General features: G+C 42.5%; 3 protein-coding genes across 6 annotated transcripts; 2 read left to right on the top strand and 1 right to left on the bottom strand.

Annotated features, from left to right (window-relative positions):
- Window positions 1–8715: 8715 nt before the first annotated feature.
- On the top strand, window positions 8716–15912 carry LOC106567227 (double-strand-break repair protein rad21 homolog). Of its 3 annotated transcripts, none has more exons than XM_014136266.2 (14): window positions 8716–8830; window positions 9330–9533; window positions 9793–9922; window positions 10062–10161; window positions 10338–10441; window positions 10619–10747; window positions 10958–11023; window positions 11941–12060; window positions 12295–12524; window positions 12781–12868; window positions 13045–13184; window positions 13338–13451; window positions 14961–15038; window positions 15337–15912. In XM_014136266.2, the coding sequence occupies exons 2-14, from the start codon at window positions 9387–9389 to the stop codon at window positions 15517–15519; spliced, it is 1629 nt and encodes a 542-aa protein (XP_013991741.1). In that variant the 5' UTR covers window positions 8716–8830; window positions 9330–9386; the 3' UTR covers window positions 15520–15912. The 3 variants fall into 3 exon arrangements, with proteins under 3 accessions (XP_013991741.1, XP_045549173.1, XP_013991740.1); XM_045693217.1 differs by lacking the exon at window positions 8716–8830 and adding an exon at window positions 8845–9026; XM_014136265.2 differs by lacking the exon at window positions 8716–8830 and adding an exon at window positions 8845–9040 and having other exon boundaries at window positions 15337–15911.
- A 352-nt stretch (window positions 15913–16264) lies between these two features.
- On the top strand, window positions 16265–24743 carry snpha (syntaphilin a). Of its 2 annotated transcripts, XM_014136264.2 has the most exons (5): window positions 16265–16614; window positions 19226–19330; window positions 19561–19680; window positions 20098–20247; window positions 22273–24743. In XM_014136264.2, exons 2-5 carry the CDS (start codon window positions 19287–19289, stop codon window positions 23591–23593), a joined length of 1635 nt encoding a protein of 544 aa, XP_013991739.1. In that variant the 5' UTR covers window positions 16265–16614; window positions 19226–19286; the 3' UTR covers window positions 23594–24743. The 2 variants fall into 2 exon arrangements, with proteins under 2 accessions (XP_013991739.1, XP_013991736.1); XM_014136261.2 differs by lacking the exon at window positions 16265–16614 and having other exon boundaries at window positions 17635–19330.
- Window positions 24744–25305: 562 nt separating this feature from the next.
- Window positions 25306–27583, bottom strand: LOC106567228 (peptidyl-prolyl cis-trans isomerase FKBP1A). Its single transcript, XM_014136267.2, has 5 exons — window positions 27451–27583; window positions 27288–27335; window positions 26670–26782; window positions 26210–26385; window positions 25306–26030 (listed from the first exon to the last, which is right to left on the bottom strand). The coding sequence occupies exons 1-4, from the start codon at window positions 27485–27487 to the stop codon at window positions 26257–26259; spliced, it is 327 nt and encodes a 108-aa protein (XP_013991742.1). The 5' UTR covers window positions 27488–27583; the 3' UTR covers window positions 25306–26030; window positions 26210–26256.
- Between the last annotated feature and the right edge of the window lie 134 nt (window positions 27584–27717).

Here is a 27717-nt window from a genome sequence, read left to right as displayed (position 1 = left end):
AAAACAGAGACAACCTAATGAACTTGACAAAGCAAACAAATTTAATGAGTTTTATAATCTATTTGATGTCAGATTTTTCTACAAAGTGTTGTCACCAGTGTTTTTAAGAGCATGTGTGCTGACATCCATTGTGATGAAGTCCTTAGAGAAAATCATGATTGGAAACCTACACACTGATGTCCAACAATTCCTAGATCCCTATCAGTTTGCATACAAGGAGAAGAGGAACACGGATGGCGCCATTAGCACAATAATGTATCTTATCCTAAAACACCTTGAATGCTCAGTAGCATACGCAAGGCTCACGTTCATTGACTTCAGCTTCACCTTTATTACAATCCAAGTGCATTTCCTATGGGAGAAGCTGAAACAGATGAAGCTGAACCCATTCACATTAAGGTGGTACCACTCTTTCCTTACCAACAGGATGCAAGTCAGAATTAACTCTACACTCTCTGATGCCGACCATCAGCACGTGGGCGACACAGGACTGTGTAAGTTCCCCATATCCTCTTCACGCTGTATACAAACGACTGCGTCAGCAAGCACCCCAACAACTACGTAGTTAAGTTCTCGGACGACCCTAAGGCCATTGGGGACCACAGCCCCATAGTGGTACACGGAGAGAACATTGAGCAAGTGAACTCATACAAGCACCTGGGGTCCACATTGACAGTGGGCTGTGCTGGCACACACATGCGGAGCACGAGCTCACGCATCCAACAGTGCTTGCACTTCCTGTGTCGGCTTAGGGTCTATGGAGTCAACCAGAAGATCATGCTCCTCTTTCATAGATCCACCATTGAGTAAACGGCATTGTAACATGGTTTGATAACCTTACAGTACAGCTCAAAGCCCAAATCTTGAGACTGACCAAGACAGCAGGGAAGATTATAGGCATGACACTTCCCTCCTCTCTCCAGGACATTTTCCAGGAGACCATCATCAGGCAGCCCAGAAAGGTCATATCGGACCCCACTCATGCACTGAACACAGAGTTTCAGCTGTTGCCATTGAGGAGGCTGAACAGATATAAAACACTTGTTTGTCCCCGTCAATAAAAATGCTTAACTGCAGCGGAGACAGAGGAAGACGAGGAAGATGGCAATAACGGACTAGGCCTTCATCATGTGGAACTGCCACCTAGTCACAGCCTTGCCTGGCATGAACTTACAAACTTTTTGTGTGGATGGGGACAGGTGTGTATGATGGGGTGTTATTCTCAATTGATTCTATGTATTTATGTGGAAGCGGCAATACTCTCAGTCAAAATGTCCCTTGGGGACAATAAAGTATATCATTATCTCTGTCAGAATTAAACCTTCATTCTCTCAACATTAAATCTAGGCTGCAGTCACCTCATCTTTCCACCGGTTTGACCTGAGATGATTCAGAGAGAACAGGAATTAGCAGGAACTAGCATTTAGTATGAAAACAAGTAATTCTGTATGAGTGTTGTGTTTCTTAAGGGCTACAGCAAAACCCCTCTGACTTTATCAAAGCTGACTGTCACGTCCTGATCTGTTGCACCTGTCCTTGTGCTTGTCTCCACCCCCTCCAGGTGTCGCCCATCTTCCCCACTTATCCTCTGGGTATTTATACCTGTGTTTCCTGTCTGTCTGTGCCAGTTTGTCTTGTTTGTTCAAGCCAACCAGTGTTTTGTGTCTCAAACCCTGCCTTTTCCAGTTTCTCTTTTCTCGCCCTCCTGGTTTTGACCCTTGCCTGTCCTGATGCCGAGCCTGCCTGACCACTCAAATCACATTTTATTGGTCACATACACATGGTTAGCAGATGTTAATGCGAGTGTAGCGAAATGCTTGTGCTTCTAGTTCCGACCATGCAGTAATATCTAACAAGTAATCTAACAATTTCACAACAACTACCTTATACACACAAGTGTAAAGGAATGAATAAGAATATGTACATAAAAATATACGGATGAGCGATGGCCGAACGGCATAGGCAAGATGCAGTAGATGGTATAGAGTACAGTATATACATATGAGATGAGTAATGTAGGGTATGTAAACATGATATAAAGTGGCATTGTTTAAAGTGGCTAGTGATACATTTATTACATCCAATATGTAATTATTAAAGTGGCTAGAGATGAGTCAGTATATTGGCAGCAGTCACGCAATGTTAGTGATGGCTGTTTAACAGTCTGATGGCCTTGAGATAGAAGCTGTTTTTCAGTCTCTCGGTCCCAGCTTTGATGCACCTGTACTGACCTCGCCTTCTGCATGATAGCAGGGTGAACAGGCAGTGACTCGGGTGGTTGTTGTCCTTGATGATCTTTTTGGCCTTCCTGTGACATCGGTGGTGTAGGTGTCCTGGAGGGCAGATAGTTTACCCCCGGTGATGCGTTGTGCAGACCTCACTACCCTCTGGAGAGCCTTACGGTTGTGGGCGGAGCAGTTGCCGTACCAGGCGGTGATACAGCCCGACAGGATGCTCTCGATTGTGCATCTGTAAAGATTTGTGAATGTTTTTGGTGACAAGCCACATTTCTTCAGCCTCCTTTGGTTGAAGAGGCGCTGCTCCGCCTTCTTCACCACACTGTCTGTGTGGGTGGACCATTTCAGTTTGTCCGTGATGTGTACGCCGATGAACTTAAAACTTTCCACCTTCTCCACTACTGTCCCACCTGGGGGCGGCCCGTCAGGAAGTCCAGGACACAGTTGCACAGGGCGGGGTCGAGACCCAGGGTCTCGAGCTTAATGACGAGTTTGGAGCTGTAGTCGATGAACACCATTCCTACATAGGTATTCCTCTTGTCCAGATGGGTTAGGGCAGTGTGAAGTGTGATTGCGATTGCGTCGTCTGTGGACCTATTGGTGCGGTAAGGAAATTGGAGTGAGTCTAGGGTGTCAGGTAGGGTGGAGGTGATATGGTCCTTGACTAGTCTCTCAAAGCACTTCATGATGACGGAAGTGAGTGCTACGGAGCAATAGTCATTTAGTTCAGTTACCTTAGCTTTCTTGGGAAGAGGAACAATGGTGGCCCTATTGAAGCATGTGGGAACAGCAGACTGGGATAAGGATCGATTGAATATGTCCATAAACACACCAGCCAGCTGGTCTGCACATGCTCTGAGGACGCGGCTAGGGATGCCGTCTGGGCCGGCAGCCTTGCGAGGGTTAACACGTTTCAATGTTTTACTCACGTTAGCTGCAGTGAAAGAGCCCGCAGGTTTTGGTAGCGGGCCGTGTCGGTGGCACTGTATTGTCCTCAAAGCAAGCAAAAACGTTGTTTAGTTTGTCTGGGAGCAAGACATCGTGGTCCGAGAGTGGGCTGGTTTTCTTGTTGTAGTCCGTGATTGACTGTAGACCCTGCCACATACCCCTCGTGTCTGAGCCGTTGAATTGAGAGTCTACATTGTCTCTATACTGACGCTTAGCTGGTTTGATTGCCTTGTGGAGGAAATAGCTACACTGTTTGTATTCGGTCATGTTTCCGGTTGCCTTGCCCTGATTAAAAGCCGTGGTTCGCGCTTTCAGTTTTGCGCGAATGCTGCCATCAATCCACGGTTTCTGGTTGGGGAAGGTTTTAATAGTCGCTGTGGGTACATCACCGATGCACTTGCCAATAAACTTGCTCACCGAATCAGCATACTCATCAATGTTGTTGTCCGACGCTATGCGGCACATATCCAAGTCCACGTGATCGAAGCAATCTTGAAGCGTGGAATCCGATTAATTGGACTAGCGTTGAGCAGACTTGAGCATGGGCGTTTCCTGTTTTAGTTTCTGTCTATATGCTGGGAGCAGCAAAATGGAGTCGTGGTCAGATTTTCCGAAAGGAGGGCAGGGGAGGGCTTTGTATGTGTCGCGGGAAGTTAGAATAACAATGATCGAGGGTTTTGCCAGCCCAGGTCGCTCATTCGATATGCTGATAAAATTTAGGGAGGCTTGTTTTCAGATTAGCCTTGTTAAAATCCCCAGCTAAAATAAATGCATCCTCAGGATATGTGTTTTCTAGTTTACATAGAATCCAATTAAGTTCTTTCAGGGCCGTCGATGTGTCTGCTTGGGGGGGTTATACACGACTGTGATTATAATCGAAGAGAATTCTCTTGGTAGATAATGCGATTGGCATTTGATTGTAAGGAATTCTAGGTCAGGTGAACAAAAGGACTTGAGTTCCTGTATGTTGTTATGATCACACCACATCTCTTTAATCATAAGGCATACACACCCGCCCTTCTTCTTACCAGAGAGATGTTTGTTTCTGTCGGCGCGATGCATGAAGAAACCAGGTGGCTGTACCAACTCTGATAACTCTGCCTTTGCTCCACCCCTGGATTACTGAACTCTGCCTGTCACTGAGCCTGCCTGCAGTCCTGTACCTTTGCTCCTACTCTGGATTATCAACCCCTGCCTGCCTTGACCTGTCGTTTGCCTGCCCCTGTTGTTACAATAAACATTGTAAACATTCACACAGTCTGCACTTGGGTCTTACCTTGAGCCGTGATACTGACAGGCTAATAATAATAATGAGTGGTTCACAGTGATGCAATTACATAACAAACAGACGTAGCGAACACAAAGTGATGCTCAACATTTGATTGGCTACTTTTACATGATTTTGTATTTTTTCATGCCTACATGCTGCACAAGCTATACCATTGTTAAAATGCTCACATTAGTACAGGAAAGAGTCATGAACATGGTGGAAATTAAAATCAGGTGAAACAGACAGTCACACTAGTTTCTGTAAAATGCCTTGTTACTTATTATAATCAAAGCTGAAGATCCATCTATTTTACATTAGTTTCTACTGGAACTGCAGCAGTGCACCATAAAAGGCTTGTATCCCACTCACTCCCTGCCCTCATCATGGTTCACTCCCTCCCTCTCACAACTGCTCTTTCTTTTCCCTCTTTATCATCCCCCTCTCTACTCTCTCCCGATCTATCTCTTTCCCTCTTTCTTTGATGAAACCCTCTGGTCATTATAGTGGGTAGTTTGGTTTGGGGCCTCTTCAAAGATTTGCTTCACCAGCTGTTATAGAGTTTTGCCACTGCTCCAGGCACCCAGATAGCACACAACACACATTTATTTTGCTGTGTTTATTTCTAATCCTGCTGTCCCCGCCTCAGCAGATACTGGGGGGCATTTCTGCTCTGGTGTGTGTGTGTGCTTTTGGGAGTTAGAGTGTGTGTGTGCAAATTAGTAATTCCATTTCCCCCGGGATTTATGTAACTGTAAGTTATGTAATAAGTATGACAGTAAGGGCTGTCCTGCTCACATTACGGGTAGCCTAGACTCCTTCAGGTAGTATTATGTTTTAGGGGATTATTTGAGTTCCTCAGTGGGTGATGCTATTTCGTTTGCTTTTGGGATACTGTATTTCATAGCGGAAATAGTAGAGGGAAACTTCTTACAATTTTGTCAAACTAAGAAACAATACAGAGTTTCTATGGCCCTGAGGAGAACACAAAACACTACTAGAGTTATTATAAAAGAGAATGGAAACAGACTAAAACAGTCTTGGTTTTAGTTCAGGCAACAGAGTAACACTTCCCCCAGCTGGTTATAACAGGGAGTGAAGAAATTAAATAAACATCACATGCCAAAACAAAACTAGTTCAATTAAATCAATTTAGCTATTATAAATGATTTAATAAACAGCATCAAACTTTGGATTTGATGATCAAATAGTTTCTATTTGTTTTAGAGTTGAGCCACTGTCAACTTTTTAGTTGGCGCTGGCACACTAACGCTCACACACAATTTTGACATTACAAAACATGATCTGTTCAAGTTCATAAGATTTCCTGTACTTCAGGGTAATACATTTTTGGATTAGCTAATACTTACAATTATATGGAGGGTGATCAGTGCCAGTTCAAAAATGCAATGCTTAAATGCTAAATAGGAATGTGAAAATGATAAATACATTTTTATTGTAATATCCAGTGCTTGACTTGGGTTGGAGCTGTCCAGAACGCCGTATTGGCACTTCTAATTTGGGGGAATGTACCAGCTCCTCTATAAAAAATAAAGTAGCCTATCACTTGCCCAGATTCACACACAGAGGCAAAAAAAGGTTGATCAAAGCAGAATGAAGGCGGGATTTTCATTGAATAGCAATGGTGAGTGGGCACTCATTTCCTGATTCCGCTTTGTTAAATTTGATTTGCAGCTAGTCTGTGAATCTGTGAGTGACAGTATGCTGTTCGAGATTGCACAGATTGAAAATGTGTCAAAATGAATGGCATGATGCGCTGTTCCAAGTTGTCAAATTAGGGTTTGTAAGGTCATGAAAAGTAATGGAAATTAGTTTCATAATTGTTGTTAATGTAATTCATGAAAGCATACTTAAATATGATCAATCAATTAAAAAAACTACATTTCAGCCATTATCGGAATGAGCCTTCAGTGCATGTCTGTGGTGCTGCGTGCCAGTGTGAGTGGGCCATTGCCTGAGGAGAGAGAGTACAACATTTCAGCAGCAGGTATAAAATAATGACAGACAGAGTAACTAGATCACCAATTCAAAACATAACTTGTAGCAGTTATCTCGCTAGTTAACTATAGCTAACTAAGTGTTAATTTTGTTGTTGCCATTCCACCGGCACTGTAGAGACTAAATAAATCTGCACCGTAGGAAAGATGCGATTCCTACCTTATCCATTTGATCCCTGATTTATTGAATGAGGGAATCAGTTTAGAAAGACAAAATTATTTGGTTGTAATGTTAAAGACAAGCCTGCACAACCAGGAGCTCTCCAGATGGAAGGTTTACCACATGTTGACAAGATGTGACTAACAGTGCAGTTATATGTGGGGGGCTAAGTGCCTTGATCAAGGGCACAGTGGCAGGAGGTGGCAGGTCTACATGGGATCAGACACAGCAGATTTTCAGTGTCAATAATGCTTACTTTTTCATGTAGGCTATAATAATAGTCATGACAATTTGGTTAAAAGTGGGGGGGCGCCAACCCAGACAGGAAGACCACGTCAGTGACTCAACCCACTCAAGTGACGCACCCCTCCCATGGACGGCATGGAAGAACACCAGTAAGCCAGTGACTCAGCCCCTGTAAAAGGGCTAGAGGCAGAGAATCCCAGTGGAAAGGGGGGAACCGGCAAGGCAGAGACAGCAAGGGCGGTTCGTTGCTCCAGCCTTTCAGTTCACCTTCACACTCCTGGGCCAGACTATACTTAATCATAGGACCTACTGAAGAGATAAGTCTTCAGTAAAGACTTAAAGGTTGAGACTGAGTCTGTGTCTCTCACATTGGTAGGCAGACCATTCCATAAAAATGGAGCTTTATAGGAGAAAGCCCTACCTCCAGCCGTTTGCTTAGAAATTCTAGGGACAATTAGGAGGCCTGCGTCTTGTGACCGTAGCGTACATGTAGGTATGTACGGCAGGACCAAATCGGAAAGATAGGTAGGAGCAAGCCCATGTAATGCTTTGTAGGTTAGCAGTAAAACCTTGAAATCAGCCCTTGCCTTAACAGGAAGCCAGTGTAGGGAGGCTAGCACTGGAGTAATATGATCAAATTTTTTGGTTCTAGTCAGGATTCTAGCAGCCGTATTTAGCACTAACTGAAGTTTATTTAGTGCTTTATGCAAAATTAAATTACAATCGAATATGGTTCATTTAAAATTTGAAATGGTAAACAGAAATTCTAAATAAAAATGGTAAATGTAAAAATCCAAATGGTAAACAGAAAATCAAAAATGTAATGTGCAAAGAGAATTTGAAAGTGTCTGTTTTCATTTTACAACTACCCAATTAAGCATTTTCTCTTTTCAGTTTCCATTTTCATAGTGCATGCAAATAGCTTCTTGGAGGTGTGAGCCAGGAGAGCAACACCACACCCCCATGTGGTGGTACATCTTAGCCATGTCGGGCTCTCTGTACATTGATTTGACTAGTATAACCAACACACAGGGTGCTAACCCAGGTCTCCTACGCACCAGAAAAGCATAGCCTTGCAAAGCTGAAGCCTAGGCATAGACTCAGGGAGCCAATGCTACTCTTCAGGTCTCAGGCAAGGTTAGGCCTACTCATCATACATGTGTGGTAACTGAACCACCTCAGTTACAATTCACCATCCTTTGACCTCCTCCTCCTCGCAGATACCCATCTGAGCCATGGCACAAATGTGACTGACAGGGTTCAAATAAGGGTAGTCTGCACATCAGAAGAGCACATTAGCCCACTAAACCAAAGCCTATAGCCAATGCAACTCTTCAGATATCAGGCAAGGTTGCTCATCATATGAACAATAAACCAGGAAGAAGTGGTTTGATGACCATGCACATGTGATGAGTAACTTTGCCTAGTGTTGAGTAACTTTGCCTGACACCCAAAAACTTGCATTGGCTCTCCAAGCTAAACTGCCTAGGCTTTGGCTTAGTTGGCTAAGATGTTCTTCTAGTGTAGAGTACACCAGGTTCGAACCCTGTCAGTCACACTAGTCTAAAATCAATGCACAGAGAGAGTGACATGGCAAGGATGTATCACTGCATGATGGTGTTGCTCTCCTGGTTCTAGCCTCTATGAACAATTTGCATACACTTTGAAAATGTAAATTAAAAGAGAAAACGCTCTATTGGGTAGTTGGGAAATGAAAACAGCACATTTCCATATATTCTTTTCTGTTTAACCATTTTCCATTTTAATTTCGAATGTCAGATGCCATATTTGTTTTTTATTTGAATATCACAATTTCATTGTGGCATGAATCATGCGCACTGATATGAAAACATAAACGTATGTATCATTTTCACATTCCTATTTAACGGTTAAGCATTGCATTTTCGAACTGGCACCGATCACCCTCCATACAATCAAGCATTAAAACACAAAGGTACTGTATTTGATAAAAACGTTGAAATCTCACCGAACCATGTTGTAGCTAAATTGATAACTATCACTTTGCTTAGACCGGTTGCTCCACTCGTGACATGCTTGTGCCAAATAAGCGGGCTAATATTGTTATCTCGCGCCATCGCTACCTAGCTTTTCAACGTGTTACCACCGTCAGGCTTACTTTGGACTTAAACGTGTGAGTATCGAGGTATTGTATTTTATCTGAAAACGGGGCTAACGTTGTTCAGAAATTGAACCTTTCTCTCTTCAGCTACAGTAACTAGCTAGTTAATTAATTTGCTAGCTGACCATGTAGTAACGTCAAAGGTTAGCTGTAGCTCGTTGTCAACGACGCTTTCGACAAAGTGGCGCGTTTTCATAGTCAGCTGGCAATCTTGAAGCTAGCTAGCGAATGCTTGTTGAAAAAAATAATTTGCAAGTGAATTGTGCCATATCAAATTAACCAACTTTATGTTCTTATCAAACAACCCCCGCAGTTATCAACAGGTCGAGGACTAAGTTAAGTGATAGACCACCAAGCCAAGGCTTTCACCATGATGTTCTATACTCAGCTCTTCACATCCAAGCGCGGGCCTCTGGCCAAAATTTGGTTAGCAGCTCATTGGGAGCGGAAAATCACCAAAACTCATGTGTTTGAATGCAATTTGGAGAGCACCATCAAAGACATAATCTCCCCACAGGTAAGCTATACTTTGTTCTGTCCTCAAACGTGTACAAACAATGGGATGAAATGTGTTTGCCTCTGTTTTAACTTGTTGGGCCGATGTTAGCTCACTATCATGTACTCGTTTTCTACTTCAATGCTTTTTTTTGTCTCAATGTCTGTACAAAAAAAAACATCTGATACCGGTAGCCACACAATGAGCACATCACGATTAAATGACTGATATAACTTAGATCTGCCTCTGTTTGTCTCTGCTTGTGTGCAATCATTTTTAGATAAAGATCGGCTTACGAACTTCTGGCCACCTACTCCTGGGAATAGTGAGGATATACTTCAGAAAAGCCAAATATCTCCTTGCTGACTGCAATGATGCTGTTGTCAAAATCAAAGTGGCCTTCAGACCAGGTTAGCCAGATATCTTTTTTGTGTGGTCAAAGTGAACATTTTAAGGACAGTAACTCCATGTTATTCTGGTCATTAGAAGAATATATCAGCTGAAGTTTTGTATCAAATGATACATGTATTTCTGTTGTGTCACCATCAGGACAGACTGACATGCCTGTTGAGGCACTGGAGGCCACACTTAAAGCAATCACGTTAATGGAGGATTTCACTGACTTCGATTCCCAGCTACCAGACGCAAAGTACTTTTGTTTTTCTTTATCTCCTCGTTTCACCCGCTCACATTCAAAGCAAAAAGATATTCACCCAATACTCCATTTAGGCTAGTTTCAGTAGATCGTGGGGGTGTGGATGCATCACATCACAGTATTTGTATCAAAAAGTAATTTGTTATGTTCTCTCCTCTCTCTGACCCTAGTGCCATAGGTGTTGTGGATCATTTTTCACTGAATCAGTGCCGAACAGAGGACATCACCCTCAAAGAGGATTTTGGAAATAGCTTTCTCACATTTGAGGACTTTGGTATGTGTTAGGGTTGCTACTCCACAGTACCTGCCTGTGTCTCCCTCAAAGTTAGTTTACCCTCACTTTCAAAACCCTCGTTTTATCTTGCCTTCTCGCCATAGCCCACCTTTCTCTCCTTCACTCACATTGCTGTCAGTAACTTTCGTTGACTTACTCTGTATCAAAACATTTTAGGTGATGAGACCCAGTCTCACCAAGGGGGCATGTTAGACGTGAGTTTCCTAAGCCTGGCCCAGCAAGGGGATGCTTTTGGCGATGAGAACACAGGCTTGGACATCCTGGGTGACGTCCTGACAGGGTTAGGTAGGTTACTTTCTAAATGTAATCCGTTACTCCCCAACCCTGCATCCTGACCTGAACTCTCAGGAGCAGATTCACTTTAAGATAACATATCGGTTCCACATCTGAACACATCAAGTATGTTCATATGCAAACCTAGACAACGTCTCAAATTCCTTTCCAAATCCTGTGTAGACTTTATAGCCAGTTCCAGTGAGCATGCTGTTTTGACAGATTTTTTAGAAGCTGAACAACAAAATATGTTGCCGGAGACTGCTCTGATGGATGTTAACCAAGAAGGTAATTTTGTGTTTATTTTGCTTCTGTCTTTTAGGAAACTTCTAACCCTGTCTAAATATTCAGTGTAACTGTAGATATTGGTATGAAGGTGTCTCCATCTGTATGAGACCACAGTTCTACCACAGAACAACAAGACAGATATTTCACTGGATGTATAAATGTGAAGCATCCACTTGGCGTTTCCACTCACTACCAAATATAGTAGTGAGAGGAAGCCCAGTGGCCGGCAGTGGGAGAAGATGGAACGAGATGGATTTTGGCCGACATTCTGTTAATTTACTTGTCGATGAAACATTTGATCTCAATACAGTTTTCTGTTCCCAAAACTACAATCTGTTATGAACAGAGTGGACTAAGTTTTGTAGACTTTACCCTTTGCCAAAGTAAAACATTATTTTTTTTTTTAAAGCGTTGTTTAGGAGTGCAAAGTTCAATTGAATTATTGCACACGCACTTCACAGACTAGGCGTTCCCCAACGTAAATATGCAAATGCAGGCTAGAACGCGCCATTCGGATCTCGCTAGCTCATGCTTGGCTCTGTCCACCTCTTTGCTTGTTCTGCCGGCTATGGCTCCTTTGTTCCCACTTGAAACGACAGGCTGTGATCTTGGTTTAATTATTTTTAAAAATTTGGTTCTACTTTGTGCAAGTGTTGAAGTGCCCTCTCTGGCAGCAAGTGGCAGTGCATACTGGAAAATGATCCTTTCATTTTTCAGGTGCCATTTTCAGTTTGTTAACTTTGCAGCAAGTAAATTCGATTTTTCCGATGCTGGAACTTTTCCCAAAATGGGGTGCTTGCTTCATCATTATTGCATTATACAGTATAATATTAATCCATTGTATGCTGTCCATGGCTACTTTATGGTATCACATTAGTAGACTGAGACGGCATGGCCTTTATTCCAAAACCTTGCAGGTCGTCCAGACAGCTCTACTACTTCTGTACCCATGGAGGAGGATCACCCTGTCCTGAATGATACAACTCTGTTGGGCAATGAGGAGGAGGGCTTCGCTCTGGAGCCTGTCACTGTTACGCGTAACTATTTAGCTGCCTGACACGCAACATCTTTACACCCCAACAAGGCCATTTTCATAAACACATTTACTGTCCTTCAAACACACAATTATCTAACTGGGCACAACCTCTAACACACATCAAAGCCATAAGTAACACATCATCCTGTTACTTATTACCTGCGGTGGAAACTTGTGTGAAAAGCATAGGTAAGCCATTGGAGTTAAACCTTCTGTTTGCCTTCCGCTTCCTTAGCAACCTTAGAGCGGAAGAAGGGGAAGAGGAGAAGGAGACTGGTGGTGGACCAGGCCAAGGAGCTGTCCAACCAGGCCATCAAGGAGCAACTCTCTGACTACTCAGATCTCACTGCTCCACTGGACATCGCACCTCCTACCCGCCAACTCATGCAATGGAAAGAGAGTGGCGGGGTGGACAGGCTTTTTAGTCACCTCTGTGCCCCTGTCATTCATCCACACCTGCAACAGGTAAGCAGGGTGTGAAATTAACATCTGTCCCATCAGTCAAATGTAGGTTGACATATTTACCTGTAATGTTTATCTCATCTGTTCCATAAAAAAATACAGGTTTAGCTTAAGAATGTTGTTCCACCTCATTCATACCTACAATAGATACATATTGTATTCCACACTTAAGTGAGGAAATTTAATTCACATCTGTAACCAGTGATGTATAGCAGCAGTGCATTTTGGTTCAACAACTGCCCCCATTCTGTCTCTGCAGCTCTATTCCAGGGATGTGTTTCGTGGGAAAACAGATGGAGTGGTCAATGAAGACGATCACGAAGAGATGAGAGAGGAGAGACATGAGGGTAGGAGGTCATATTTACAGAGAGCAACACCATGTTATTGCAATTATCGTCTGAGAACATTACGCTAGCCATTACATTATATGAAATTGGGAGAATTAAAGTGCCCCCGGACCCCATTACCTTTGAACTGTTATGTTTCCTATTTGGGTTTATACATTTTATGTGTCTCTGTACAGTGGAAACAGATGCGAGCACCTTGCTTAGTGTCCTGCATGAGACCATGGATCCTGAGAGAATTGGACACAATGTGGAGCTCACTCCTCTGCACCACTATGGGAATGACAACCCACCTGAATACCTCTGGGACGCAGTACATGTAAAGAGCTCAACATGAACACAAAATATGCCTTTTCACCATACAAAATACTTCATATAACCTTTATTCAACAAGGTTATCCTATTGTCTAACTTTGTCTGACAACTTTCCTTGTTCCCTCTTTCTCATTTCCCCCTCTTTCTTGTCTCTCAGGATGGGAGTAGGTTGGCAGTCTCTCACACTGAGCTCCCGTCTGAGGATTCCATGCATGTTCATCCTTCTGGAATGGAAAGGGAAACTCCATCGACTGTGACACGGAACACACAGGTGCTTTCACATGCTTTGAATACACCCATAGACACGCATATACACTACCAGTCAAAAGTTTTAGAACACCTACTCATTCAAAGGTTTCTTTAGTTTTACTATTTTCTACATTGTATGGAATCATGAATCCTGTAGTAACCCAAAAAGTGTGAAACAAATCAAAATATTTTATATTTGAGATTTTTCAAATAGCCACCCTTTGTCTTGATGACAGCTTTGCACACTCTTGGCATTCTCTCAACCAGCTTCAGGAGGTAGTCACCTGGAATGCATTTCAATTAGCAAGTGTGCCTTCTTAAAAGTTAATTTGACATGAAGGTCAGTCCATACGGAAAATTTCAAGAACTTTGAAAGTTTCTTCAAGTGCAGTTGCAAAAACCATCAAGTGCTATGATGAAACTGGCTCTCATGAGGACCGCTACAGGAAAGGAAGACCCAGAGTTACCTCTGTTGCAGAGGATAAGTTCATTAGAGTTACCAGCCTCAGAAATCGCAGCCCAAATAAATGCTTCAGAGTTCAAGTAACAGACACATCTCAACATCAACTGTTCAGAGGAGACTGCGTGAATCAGGCCTTCATGGTCGAATTGCTGCAAAGAAACCACTACTAAAGGACACCAATAAGAAGAGACCTGCTTGGGCCAAGAAACACGAGCAATGGACATTAGACCGGTGGAAATCTGTCCTTTGGTCTGATGAATCCAAATTTTAGATTTTTGATTCTAACCGCAGTGTCTTTGTGAGTAGGTGAACGGATGATCTCTGCATGTGTGGTTCCCACCATGAAGTGTGGAGGAAAATGTGGAGGTGCTTTGCTGGCCTCCACAATCACCCGACCTCAACCCAATTGAGATGGTTTGGGATGAGTTGGACCGCAGAATGAAGGAAAAGCAGCCAACAAGTGCTCAGTATATGTGGGAACTCCTTCAAGACTGAAGCATACTGTGAAAGCAACCCAATACTTTTTTGGAATTTTTTGCAATTGCCAAGTCAATCACCTGACCCCAAGAACAAGCAGGAAGTGAAGACAGCTGCAGTAAAGGCCTGGCAGAGCTTCACCAGGGAAGAAACCAGCATCTGGTGATGTCTATGGGTTCCAGACTTCAGGCAGTCATTGACTGCAAAAGATTTGCGACCAAGTATTAAAATTCACAATTTATGATTGTTAGTTTGTCCAATTTACTTTTCAGACCCGAAAATGATGTATTAAAATGGTTGTAATTGCTACACGGTTCATACAATAATTTTGACAAAACCCTTAAATTAATGATGAAAGTACACTAGAAGCACATCTTCATTGTTTCCTTTCAAATCCGTTGTGGTAGCGTACAGAGCCCAAATTATGCAAATTGTGTCACTGTCAAAATACTTTTGGACCTGACTGTGTATATACACACACACACACACACACTTGCACGCACTTACACACACATACAAACACACACGGTCATCATGAGTGTGGTGTGATGTATGGTACACTCTGTAATGTGTTGCTATCTCAAACTACAGTCTATGGTGGACAGCCAGGATGACTTTGAAGAGAAGAGGATGACCAGCCGAGCACAGAAACTACTAAATGCTCTCAAAGTAAGAACCTGATACCCCTATGCAGCAGGGCATCCATTCTTACATTTAGTCAGCTTGTTAGCTTGATTACGATCTGATCCAGAAATCCTCAGTCACTGAGGACAGGGATATTAAAGAGGATTGGGCAGGATTAGGGGACAATCAGTGGAAATGAAGTTGTTGCGATTGTGTGTTGTGTTATAACAAACAGGGATGGGATTTTCCCTTATCTGACATTTATCCTTCATATAAAACAGAAACTGACCTATCCCTGAGACAAAATGTTCATGTTCTATGTTGTCCTGACATCCCTGAACAGATTCAGAGCAGCAATGCCATGTTCAGCCTGAAGACGCTGTGTGAGAGGAACAGTCGCTCCCAGGCTGCAGCCACTTTCTTCTGCCTTCTGGTGCTGAAGAAACAACAGGCCCTTGACCTGCACCAAAGCGAGCCTTACGCTGACATTATAGCCACTCCTGGACCCAGGTTCTATGAGACGTAGAGGAGGACTCGTAGTGGAGGAAGGAGGAGGTTTTGATATGAAGACACCTTGTTCCTAGACTCACTGCTCTGTCAACAACTGCACAAACTCTGTAGTGGTCTTGACACCCTCATCAAATGTGGACCTTAGGAGGGTAGCGTCTCAGAGGATGGACGCTGATTGAGAACTGAATACACCAATAAATATAATTTCGATAAAAGTGACCAAACTGGGTTGTGACATAAAGCACTTACCAGCACTACTGAGATAGTTATGATACCTCAATGTATCTCCCAGGGCCAAACCCCAAGTAAGTCACTCACTCCCTTTATGAGAAAACAAGGCTTGCTACAAGACATTATTTGGACAGAGTTATCGTCTGATTTGGGTCACAGTAAAAGTTTATGAATGTTCTGTTATTTTGTTCAGGTGCTTTAGCTTTACTTGTTTGAGTAATATGGTTTGTTATTTATTATGCTGATAGACTTAAGATTTTTTAGATTTACCAATTTCAGTAATAAGGGTGGTTTTGGTAGTGTTTTTAACTAAGCAATTTTTTTACTTGTTACTGTGTTTTTATTCTTAAAGGTATGTAAATATACCCAGCGAATCTTATTTTAATGATAAGAGGCTTAATGTAAAATGTGTAAAGTCTCAATTAAAAGAAGTACAAATTCACCATAGGATAAAGAACTAATACGTTTATGTGTAATGCTGATACAATGGCAAGGATTTGAATGAGTCTGTGTATTGAATTCTACATGCCTATATCGCTGTTGCCCTGATCATGTCCTTGTCCCTTATGCCCTTGCCACTTGTAAATAGACTGCCTAACAAGCTTTTATCTCAGACTATCCCCAGCAATGGTAGGTGTTAGATAATTGCCGAATGATGCGGCATGATTCACTGTCTCTTTAAGAGAATCCGTTGCAGTGTAACCCTACGCAATTGCCTCTGTTCACTTCATGGCGGGCTCGGCATGGATTCTCATCAGCAGCACAGCATCCATGTACAGATACATGCCACTAGTGACGGTTCTCACGCATTCCACCAGAAGTCCTGCGGGGACCAATTCTACTCCAGGATGTAGGACTATTTATCGGCCTGGCAAATATGGTACCATAAATGTTGGGAATCGTGTCATCTTTACTGTACTGTTATGTCAGAGATCACAGTCGGGTAATCGCTGCATGAGAGGAGGCTTTTATTATATCCCCTATCAGTTGCCTATGTAGGGTACAGCCTGGACGTAATTAGTTTGTCAGCTATTCCTGCCTCATCCCGAAGATTCTAAACATTGGATGGGATGTTTAGGTTCACCGGGAAATGATGTTGGCTGGTAGGATGTTGTTTTTAGATTTATACTGGCATATAATCTATAGTAGACTAGTATTTGTTTTCTATAATTTCCATGTCTGTTGCACGGAACTGCAACTGATATTTCGCATGTCTTTCTGCTCCTTGTCAATTCGTCAACCTTGCGCGCGGCTTTATTATCTAAAAAAAATATTGTGAAGGCAATATTCAGTTTGTTCAAGGACGAAATCACAGCGCTCTTTGCCCTTTCGCATTCTGCAGATGATGTAAAGCACCATGCTCAACTTTATTCAGTAATTTCACGAAAACTAGGTAGCCTACTACGGACATAGGCCTATTACTGCATGTCAATCAAATGATCGTAGACGGCGTACATGCAACCTGTTAATTCACCATCCTACAGTTATGCCGCCTGATGCTCACTATTACGTAAGAAGTACATTGCGTGTCCCCACCACCTGTTGCACAGGGGCCCCTCAATCATTATCCAAGGGCACTGTAGGGTAGGCCCTGCCTCTGCCACTTTCCTGTGTTGCTCAAATGCACTGTGTCCTCAACTGTCCCATTGACACAGTGACTACAGACACCGATATAACATGACATATCACAGGTATGCTGTTTTGTTTATTCGCTGCTTTGTGCTCAGCAGGGTTTTTAGCTTTGATCATACTTTTTTTTGCTCCATTATTGTTTGAGATCGATTAAAAACAATGATAGTACAGCAAAGCTAGGCTGCTCAGCTCAGTCACAGCCACAGACGTGCTGATGAGGCAATCCTGTTTTGCACAGCACTTTTTAAAATATGTCCCTGTCCCAGTTGGGCTGGCTTAGTTTTATTTCCTTTGCTGTTTGCATCTCTTCATTGGATTTTGATATATGTTTATTCCCATCTGTCTGTGGTTTCCAGGGATGGCGTGTGCAGCAGTGAGATGGCGATGAATTCACAGAATGCCCTGTGCCTTTCCTGGTCTGTCTTGTGAAAGGCTTATTTATCTGTTAAAGAGCTCCTGATAGCCAGACTGGTTTACTCATCAATGGTCTCCTAACAGGCAGGGCAGGCAGGGCCACAACAAACCGTCAAAATACTTCATTGTTTTATGTTGAATGTGTTTCTTTAATGCACCATTTGAGTCCATCCCACTGGGCACACCACATAATTTCAATGTGTAAATGTGGGTAATATTTGGTTGAGACGTTGATCAATGAGATTTCAACCTTTATTCACCCACTCAAAAAGACTGCCAGAAGTTTGTTGATATCCCAATGTGTTATCACTATGCTTTCAACCATCTAAAAGCAAAACCAAATTCCAATAGAAAAACAATTTCAGATGTTTTGCTTTATTTGTCATCTAAATGTATTATCTGCGCTTTCAACCATTTTAAAAGCACAACAAAGTGGGAAATGGGAATACAATGTCAGATATTTTGAATTTATACAACAATTTGTTCAAGATTCTAAGGCACATTATTAAAAGCAATTGTGAAGATCTCCACAGACCTGTGACCTTTGCATGCTATGTTGAACATGTACGCTTTCTATGATTACATACGAAGTCATTTATAGTTACAGTAGGCTAACCTAAAAATGTGGCCAAGGATGTGTTACTCATTTTAAGGTTGAATAAATACTGTTACATTCATTTGTAAAATGGCCTTAACTGTAGGCTATTTACTGTATTACACAAATATTATTGAATTGTTTTTGGTTGACGCAGAATAGTTTCATCTGAGCCACTGGCTTAATCGCATTCTTTAACTTTTATTTGGGGTTTAGTTGGAGACGTGAATCCAACATATCATTCTTTTACTTGTCAACAAGTTAATAGGCTATTTACTGTATTGAAAAAGTGATATTGAGTTGTGTTTGGCTGTCAACAAATTCCAGTTTGTCTGCAAATGAAAACGTTAATGTTGGATTCACATTTCCATCTCAACTAATAATCAAACTTAATGAACAGGACTAAATCAAATAAAACTTTATTTTAAGTGCATTTATAGTTTGATTTGATTTAGTCTTATTCTTTAACTTATATTTTTGGTTGAGCTGGACATCAATTATCAATTTGTAGACAAACTGGAATTAAAGCCAGACTAAGTAGCACAGATGGAACTATCCAAGCAGAAGATGCATTTCCTTAAAATGCTAATTTGGTTGCGTTGACAACAAATTAATAATGTATATGTTGCATTCACGTCTTCATCTCAACCAAAAATGTAAGTGATTCAACCAGTATGTGCCCAGTGGGATGACATAGGATTATGTCCTTGACCTGAGATTAAAAGTGGAATCTGGTAGGCAGAGAAAATGTCCACAAAATGTATTGCTTTTCCACAATAGTTTTTAACAGATTACCTCCTGACTATGTCCATTCTGTTTTCTCTATGTTTGTACATTATGTATTATGCAGTCCATCTTTGAGCCATCTTCCTAGTTTTCCTCTTGGAGCCAGCAGCAGGTGGTCCACACCCATGTCACTCCCTCAAAGTCGGAAGCCCTCTGCAGGTCAGCGCAGGTAATGCTGCTCCCTTCTCTCCCTATATGGTATTTTTGCTAATGTGTGAAAGCGATGATGTATGAAAATGACGGCACCAAGAAGCACACGCATACTAGGGTAATTTAGTGCCACATGTATAGTGTGTGAGTTGTTGGAAACAATGCATTGATTTTGTTTGTTTTCTTAATTTTAGTGACTGAAGAGAAGTCCAATCAATATGTAACATTAACATTGCCTCTCTGTTACAGGCGGCCAGTGGCCACTAGCAGTGGGTGCCATTCCTATATCGATGCCTCCAATACCAACACTTACCCCGGCAGGGCTAGTGAGGGTAGTCCTACAGCCCGGACATATCCTGGCACACCTAAGTAAAACAGAGCATCTGTACATCATATGCAAGACACATGCAAACATAATTTTGTTTTAAGAATAGTTTTTTTAGGTCGAGGCCAAAATATCATGCAATAAAGATGATTCAGAAGAAAACAGGAAATGTTTTTAGAATAAGGTGCAGCATCTGCCCTGCAATAAAAGGACAAATAAAAAATGTAATGTAGTCTTGAGATTCATAATTTATTATGAAAATCGAAAGGTGCTGAGCTTGCATAAAAACCCCACTGACATCTACTCATAAGATATAAAGCAGGCTGCTCACCCCAGTGAAAACAAATTCCTCTTCCTCAACCTCTCTTATGATGACAGTTCTTTACAGTTCATTATCTGATCATCTGATGCATAACTGATAATCACTATAAACTCTCTTTCACACCCCTATGCAAACCCAGGCATCAGGTGAAGCATGCAACCTGCAGTGATAACCATGGGATTCGGCCCCCCACACCAGAGCAGTACCTCACCCCGCTGCAGCAGAAGGAGGTGTGTATCAGACACCTGCGAGCCAGGCTGAGGGAGAATGTCCAGAGGCTGCAGCACAGGTGAGTCTGAAGGGATGCGTCGTGACAAGTCGTGACAAAGAAGCAGAATAGTGGCTGACGTGTTTAAAAATAGCATATTGTAGATATAGAAGTGGCTCTTCCACAACCCAGCTTGTCGGTTGCATTCAACCACATTATCATTGCAAAAATAGCAACATCCAGTAATGGTCTAGCATTTCACTACAGAAACTGGCCTGGGATAGTATTTCTAAGACTTCTCTATTGCATCACCTTTTAAATCTAGAATCCTTCATGGACTACTGTATTTATTATGGATCCCCATTACTCTTCCTGGGGTACAGCAAAAGTAGGCCATCATTGTAAATAACAATGCGTTCTTAACTGACTTGCCTAGTTAAATAAAGGTTATATAAGAAAATAAAAAATTGTGCGTATGTTATTGTGTGTGTGTGTGTATGTCTGTGCCTATGTTTGTGTTGCTTCACAGTCCCCGCTGTTCCATAAGGTGTATTTTTATCAGTTTTTTAAAATCTAATTTTACTGCTTGCATCAGTTACTTGATGTGGAATAGAGTTCCATGTAGCCATGGCTCTATGTAGTACTGTGCGCCTCCCTTAGTCTGTTCTGGACTTGGGGACTGTGAAGAGACATCTTGTGGCATGTCTTGTGGGGTATGCATGGGTGTCCGAGCTGTGCGCCAGTAGTTCAAACAGACAGCTTGGTGGATTGAACATTTCAATACCTCTCATAAATACAAGTAGTGATGATGTCAATCTCTCCTCCACTTTGAGCCAGGAGTGATTGACATGCATATTATGAATATTATCTCTCTGTGTACATCCAAGGGCCAACTGTGCTGCACTGTTCTGAGCCAATTGCAATTTTCTTAAGTCCCTTTTTGTGGCACCTAACCACACGACTGAACAGTAGTCCAGGTGCGACAAAACTAGGGCCTGTAGGACCTGCCTTGTTGATAGTGCTGTTAAGGTAGAGTAGCGCTTTATTATGGACAGACTTATCCCCATCTTAGCTACTGTTGAATCAAAATGTTTTGACTATGACAGTTTATAATCCAGGGTTACTCCAAGCAGTTTAGTCACCTCAACTTTCTCAATTTCCACATTATTTATTACAAGATTAAGTTGAGGTTTAGGGTTTAGTGAATGATTTGTCCCAAATACAATGCTTTCAGTTTTAGGACTAACTTATTCCTTGCCAGCCACTCTGAAACTAACTGCAACTCTTTGTCAAGTGTTGCAGTCATTTCAGTCGCTGTAGTGGCTGACATGTATAGTGTTGAGTCATCCACATACATAGACACACTGGCTTTACTCAAAGCCAGTGGCATGTCATTAGAAAAGATTGAAAAAAGTAAGGGGCCTAGGCAGCTGCCCTGGGGAATTCCTGATTCTACCTGGATTATGTTGGAGAGGCTTCCATTAAAGAACACCCTCTGTTTTCTGTTAGACAGGTAACTCTTTATCCACAATAAAGCAGGGGGTGTAAAGCCATAACACATACATTTTTTCCAGCAGCAGACTATGATCGATAATGTCAAAACCCGCTCTGAGATCTAACAAAACAGCCCCCGCAATCTTTTTATCATCAATTTCTCTCAACCAATCATCAGTCATTTGTGTAAGTGCTGTGCTTGTTGAATGTCCTTCCCTATAAGCATGCCGAAAGTTTGTTGTCAATTTGTTTACTGTAAAATAGCATTGTATCTGGTCAAACACTATTTTTTGGGGGGTGAAACTGCCACGTCTGTTTGGGATATTACAACAACAAAGAAGTTACTGCAAACAACAAACACTGTTTTTCCCCTTCTGACATTATTGTACATGTGATAGAACAGCAGAATATGTACTGCCATTTTTTTGCCACACTGCTCGACGCACCTTACCTCAGGTTTGTCCACAAAACAATAACTAAAGTGCTGGGGTGGACAGTGGTGCTGTTTCCCCTAATGCAGATTCTGTCTTTAAGGCATACCACACATTTATTCTCTGCCCTAGGTAGCCCACATACTCTCAACCTCTCTTTTTCTCTCTCTTTCTCTCTCAGGGACAGTGAGATAGCTGAGATGAAGACCCAGCTGTGTCGGATGCAGGAGGACTGGATAGTGGAAGAGTGTCACCGTGTGGAGGCCCAGCTGGCTCTGAAGCAGGCGCGCAGGGAGATCCAGCACCTGCACGAGGTCGTGGAGACAGTACGATCAAACCTCGGCACCCCAGAAAAAGCCCCCTATGACAAAAAGCCATACCTCTCACCGCAGAGGCCCCGGCCTGCAAAGTCTCGCTCCTGTGGGTGCTCCCCAGCCAGCACCCTGAGCCGCAGCACCGCCTACACCCGGCTGAGCAGTGAGGCCCTCTATGTGGACCGCAATGGAAACGCCCCAGAGCCTGACCTGCGTGCAGCGGCACAGGTAGAAAGGGGGCGGACCCACCTGCTACTGGAGGCGGCCCTTCTGTCAGAGCAGCAAACCCCGTCTGGCCCCGCCCTGGTCCACGGCCCCTCCTCCTCTACCATGCCACGCTCCTCCACCTACGAGAGGCTGTGCAGTGGAGGGGCTGTGCTGCCCGTCTCCCACTCCTGCCACTCCCTGAGTAACAGCTGCATGTGCAGTGGACACACCTACCTCCCTCATCACCACCTCTTCCTTCACCTCCCCCAGGAGGAGCCCCCGGCTGCAGTGGTGGCAGCTGCTGCTATCCCCGTGAGGGAGGCAAAACCGGAGGTCCGATCCCAGGCCTGCAGCCCCACCATGACCTGGGTCTCAGAGGAAGGAGGGGGAGAGGAGCTCAGCATCATCTCCCTGGCAACTACCAACATCACCCCAGCCTACTCAGAGCAACAGCTGTTCCCTCCCTCCTTGTCTTCCTCCTCTCCCCCGCAGCCATTCCCTCCCTCCTTGTCTTTCTCCCCTTCTCCCCAGCTCTCCTACAACCTAGAGCCACTGTCTTCAGATGGCCATGTGGAGATGACAATGATGCCAACAGTGGCCCAAACCTGCCAGCCCAAGCCTGGGCCAATGTTGTCACCAGAGAGGCAAGGAGGCGTGACAGGGGTGGAGGATGAAGAGAAGGGTGAAGCTGTTGAGGCTGTTGAAGTTGACGGTGAAAACGTTGTGGGAGGGGAAGAGGGAGAGGACGGTGCTCCCCAGCGGAACTTCTGGAGCCGATACTTCCTGGTGGACCTGTTGGCAGTGGCCATGCCGGTGGTGCCGACAGTGGCCTGGCTGTGTCATGGGGCCCCGCGGGAGGTCATGCCTGTGTACCACATCGGTTCTCTGCTACGGGGTTGCTGCGCTGTGGCCCTTCACTCTCTGCGACGCGGGGGACGTGGCCGTGGCCCCACAAGCATGAATGGGGCGACCAATATCTGACAACTTTACTCCTTAGCCCCCGACTTCCCTCACAGCAACCATGCAACCCCAACCTCTAATGAGTCACAGCCAGAACAGCAATCAGACTTTGATTTTGACTTGAACTTATATTGCTTTTTATTCTCCACCTACCACGTGTCTGATTTGAGGATGACCTTGAGATTTACATGATCTGTTTCTGTTAGATTTGTAATCATGCCTAACTATCTAGGAAATCAAATACAATAGTGATTTGATGGGGAATGCGTGAGCCTGCGTAAACTTTTTGCCACTGGTCTACAGTGGCTCCCATGACTGCACAACTCATTGCATGTAACCCTGAGAAATGTTCAACCCTTTGCCATTAACTCACCTTAAACAGAACCTTCAAATACACACCTGCTACATTTGAACCTTGAACACTTTGATGTACTGTGTTCTCCATGAATCTTCTCGTTGTCTTTGAAATTGGGGCGAACATGGTTCACCTTGTTAAACATCAGCAACATTTTCTTTTAGAGCTAAGTGAATGAGGGACCTGAGTGGGAGTTCTAGTTGAATGTCTTCGAAAAAATAATTTTCTCAAGAAAACAGAGGATGAGAAAAGTAGATATGTTTGCACAACGAACAGGAGATTGAGAATCTATTACTTTTCAGGGATCAAACATTTATCATCTGGTTTCATTAATTGTATTTATAGTCCAAGGATAAGAGTAAAATTCTGAATAAGACTAGCACTGTCACTATCCATGTCCAAATGCTGAAAGCAAGTACAATGCCAGCTATGTATGTATTTGTTGGAAATATATTTGTTGAATTTCAACATTTACAATATTAGGACATTATCAATTATTTTCAAAAGGCTAGATATTTCTTTCAAACATTGCACTTTTTTCCACTTTTAGGACTATACTACTTGAAGTTTGTAGTGGCTTTACATTTCATCAAACATTAACCATGCAAGTCTAGTTTTTAGCCACATTATGCCGCTAATGCTACAGTGATAGATTCTTCTAAATTATTCAAATTCAGAGGTCAAAAGCAATAAGAAAAAGCTATGATGAAGTCTTTAAAAGTGCTGATAAAATTGCACAAAAAGCTGTAGAATACAAAGTGTAAATAGATCTGGATGTATTTCTTCACTTTGAAAATAAACTGAAAGTTGCCTTTGTCGGTTTGTCATCTATTGAAGTCTGCTTCGGGAGAATTAGAAACATGTGGGAATCGATATGAAATAAAAACATTTGAAGTCTCTTTTTGACATTATTAGAACATATCCAAAGCTCTTAATGAGGAATATAATTGATTTTTATTAACCAATGGGGTGAGAGTTGACTCATTGTGTTGGGGGGGGGCAATTTTACATATCCATAGTTTGCTGATGTTCCTTACAATCTGTGCTGTAGTACTGGGTATGAAGAACATTTTCATCACAGATCAAGTTTTGCTTTTAGAACTTTACTAAACAAACAAAATCTTACGCAATGGTCTAATGAAACAGTACTGTGAATGCAAATGTCTTCGGCCCACAAAGGTTCTCAATGTTGCATTCCCTTGTGATTACTAAAGGGTTTCATACATATCCTTAGCACTTCTCAGTGCATCACTAGAATTGGTCTACAGTGGAGAACCATTTCTCAGATACTGTGCAACAGAATAAAAACAATGATGCAAGTAACATTTCATGTAGACATTTTTCTATCCTATTTTAAAAAACACAATATCATGCCTACTGGGTGTTTAAAGGATGATATTTTATTCAAACACACCATAGGAAATTGACCAATTTTGTTGAGAGGAGCCTATACATGTCAGCATACTCTGCAAGTTCTGTACTATAATAATGACCTTTAATTACACATTTTTATATATATATATATGGTCTTGCCAACAGAGTGTGTGCCATGCTATTCAGTGTTTTATACAGAAAGTTGATGCAACTGAGAAAAAATCTATATCAAAACATCACTAATATTAATTTAAGTCAACTTCTGTAATCCAAATTACATTACCCGATCCATTTAGGTAAACAGTCTTTTTTTTTTAATCAATTATGTCCACATTTTCAAAAAAGTTGCTAAAGGAAGGCCACTCGCGGAGCCACAAGAATGAGATCAAATGTAATATTTGTGTAATGATACTTTATCCCAAATTGTGTCTGTACCTACCCCTGATGGCAGGCATAACTTACAAATTTGAAGTAAAAAGAAAAAAACAATACCATAAACATACATAACAGAATAAAATGACATGATATCTGAAAGGTATGGCCTATGACTTGTTAGGGTGTTCTAAGACAAGCATCAAGGATAAGGTATTAAGCAAGCGACAAAAACACATTTGAATCTAAATGGAAAGGAGAGTGAAGTGCTGAAGCTATTAGACAGTCTTTTACAGGAGTCAAGTGCATTCATCTTCCTTTAGCCTTTTCCTCCATGTTCCCGAGATAGGAGTCAACCTGCAGAGGGGGACAGGGATAGTTCTGTGGTTAACAGGAGAGATGCGACAGAGGGGATTATGGGAGATGAGCACCAAAGCTTGTTACACACATTCTTATGAGCTCTTAAGCTCTTACCACTAATCTACTCTGTAGTTAAACACCAACAGTGGAGTGCAATTATTGTAGAATTCTCTCACCCTGAAAATCTGAGTGGAATTAAACACGTAACGAGTGCACACAGGCTTCACTCCAGGCCCATCAGCTCCACATCAAAGATTAGTGTAGAGTTGGGTGGGATGATGCCAGGGTGCCCTTTGCTGCCATAGGCGAAGTCCGGCGTGCAGGTCAGGGTCGCCCTCTGGCCCACGCTCATCTGAAACAAAATATGTTCTATTTTGAAGATGTCATTGAATAACAACCACCCCCATTGTATCCTTACAAATCACTCCTAAACCCATTTTTTGATTTTCCAAATGAATGAAACAAATGGTTTAATCATTAACATTTTAGTCATTTAGCAGACCCTCTTATCCAGAGTGGCTCACGACTTACAGTAGTGAGCACATACATTTTTCGTACTGGTCCCCGTGGTAATTGAACCCTGCATTACAAACGCCATGCTCTACCAACTGGGCCACACACCCAGGAGAACCTTACCTGGCCAACCCCCTCCTCCCAGCCACGGATCACCTCCTGCTTGCCAATCTTGAACTTGAAAGGCGTGCCTCTGTCCCGGGATGAGTCAAACTTGGTTCCATCAGTCAGTGAGCCTGCGTGAAATAGAGTATTGAGAGAAAGTCATAGATCTGTGTAGCTAACGTTACCTGCATTTTTGTCCCCTCACAAATACTGTAGCTAGTTACCGTTTGATAGCATCCATATGGATATGCATATCCCCTGGATAAATAAACATCCACAGTAAACTAATAAAGCTATTCAACAATGGAAGGTTGGTTAACACCCGTCTCAATAATGAATTATCACTGGTTTTCAGCAGAAAACTGGCAAGCTATAAGCTAGTGTTGGCTAGCTAGTTTAGTTAGGGTGTGTATGTAGCCATTATAGCTAACGAACTAGCTACGCGTCATAGAAAAACGACTTACTTTTAATTAGATAAGAAAATGGTGTAGCAATTGTTACGTAGTTTATCAGACTATATCAACTTTGCTGATTAGATTTTCCGACAAATACCACAACACGTATATTGTTGACAACGCAAGTAGACAACTGACAATAGCTAGCTAAGCTAACCAGCTAGCTAGCTCGCTGACTTACCGACATAATGCACAACGCATGTCTGCCCTTTTTTGGGAAATGTCTGGCCTAAAAAATTGAAGAAAGGGTGAGAATTAGCCAGGCATTATGTAAACAACTTCATATTTAGAATTTAGCTATATCCACTTTGCCAATTTAATCATATTTGCTGATTGTTCCATACCATCACCCGGGGTTATGGTCTCGATCTCTACTCCCATTTTCGCTCTCCGACGCACAAAAATGCAAGCGGAACTGGAAGTCCAGGGGTGTAATCATTAGTCCAAACAGTTTCCAAACGTTCGGTTTTGCAACTACAACGGGAGTTTCTAATGGATACATTCAGGTAGATCCCGCCCCCTTTTGTTCTGTTTAAGAAACGTTTTACAACAGAATCAATGTAATGAATATGCCCCAACGCATTGAAGACAAGGGGGAGGGCAACCGCAAT

Source organism: Salmo salar, chromosome ssa13 (assembly GCF_905237065.1).
Source record: "Salmo salar chromosome ssa13, Ssal_v3.1, whole genome shotgun sequence".
Taxonomy (NCBI): domain Eukaryota; kingdom Metazoa; phylum Chordata; class Actinopteri; order Salmoniformes; family Salmonidae; genus Salmo; species Salmo salar.
Note: the sequence above shows the minus strand (reverse complement) of the source record. Positions and strands in the feature narration are given on the sequence as shown.

Excerpts from the sequence above, each read along its gene's own strand:
- LOC106567227 (XM_014136266.2), top strand. The coding sequence starts at position 9,387 with ATGATGTTCTATACTCAGCTCTTCACATCCAAGCGCGGGCCTCTGGCC. Across the intron at positions 10,162-10,337 it reads TCCCAGCTACCAGACGCAAA|TGCCATAGGTGTTGTGGATC; the intron begins GTACTTTTGTTT and ends CTCTGACCCTAG. Across the intron at positions 13,452-14,960 it reads CTGTGACACGGAACACACAG|TCTATGGTGGACAGCCAGGA; the intron begins GTGCTTTCACAT and ends CTCAAACTACAG.
- snpha (XM_014136261.2), top strand. The coding sequence starts at position 19,134 with ATGTATTGCTTTTCCACAATAGTTTTTAACAGATTACCTCCTGACTAT. Across the intron at positions 19,681-20,097 it reads ACATATCCTGGCACACCTAA|GCATCAGGTGAAGCATGCAA; the intron begins GTAAAACAGAGC and ends ATGCAAACCCAG. Across the intron at positions 20,248-22,272 it reads GTCCAGAGGCTGCAGCACAG|GGACAGTGAGATAGCTGAGA; the intron begins GTGAGTCTGAAG and ends TTTCTCTCTCAG.
- LOC106567228 (XM_014136267.2), bottom strand. The coding sequence starts at position 27,487 with ATGGGAGTAGAGATCGAGACCATAACCCCGGGTGATG. Across the intron at positions 27,336-27,450 it reads GACCATAACCCCGGGTGATG|GCCAGACATTTCCCAAAAAA; the intron begins GTATGGAACAAT and ends TCAATTTTTTAG. Across the intron at positions 26,386-26,669 it reads GGGAGGAGGGGGTTGGCCAG|ATGAGCGTGGGCCAGAGGGC; the intron begins GTAAGGTTCTCC and ends ATTTTGTTTCAG.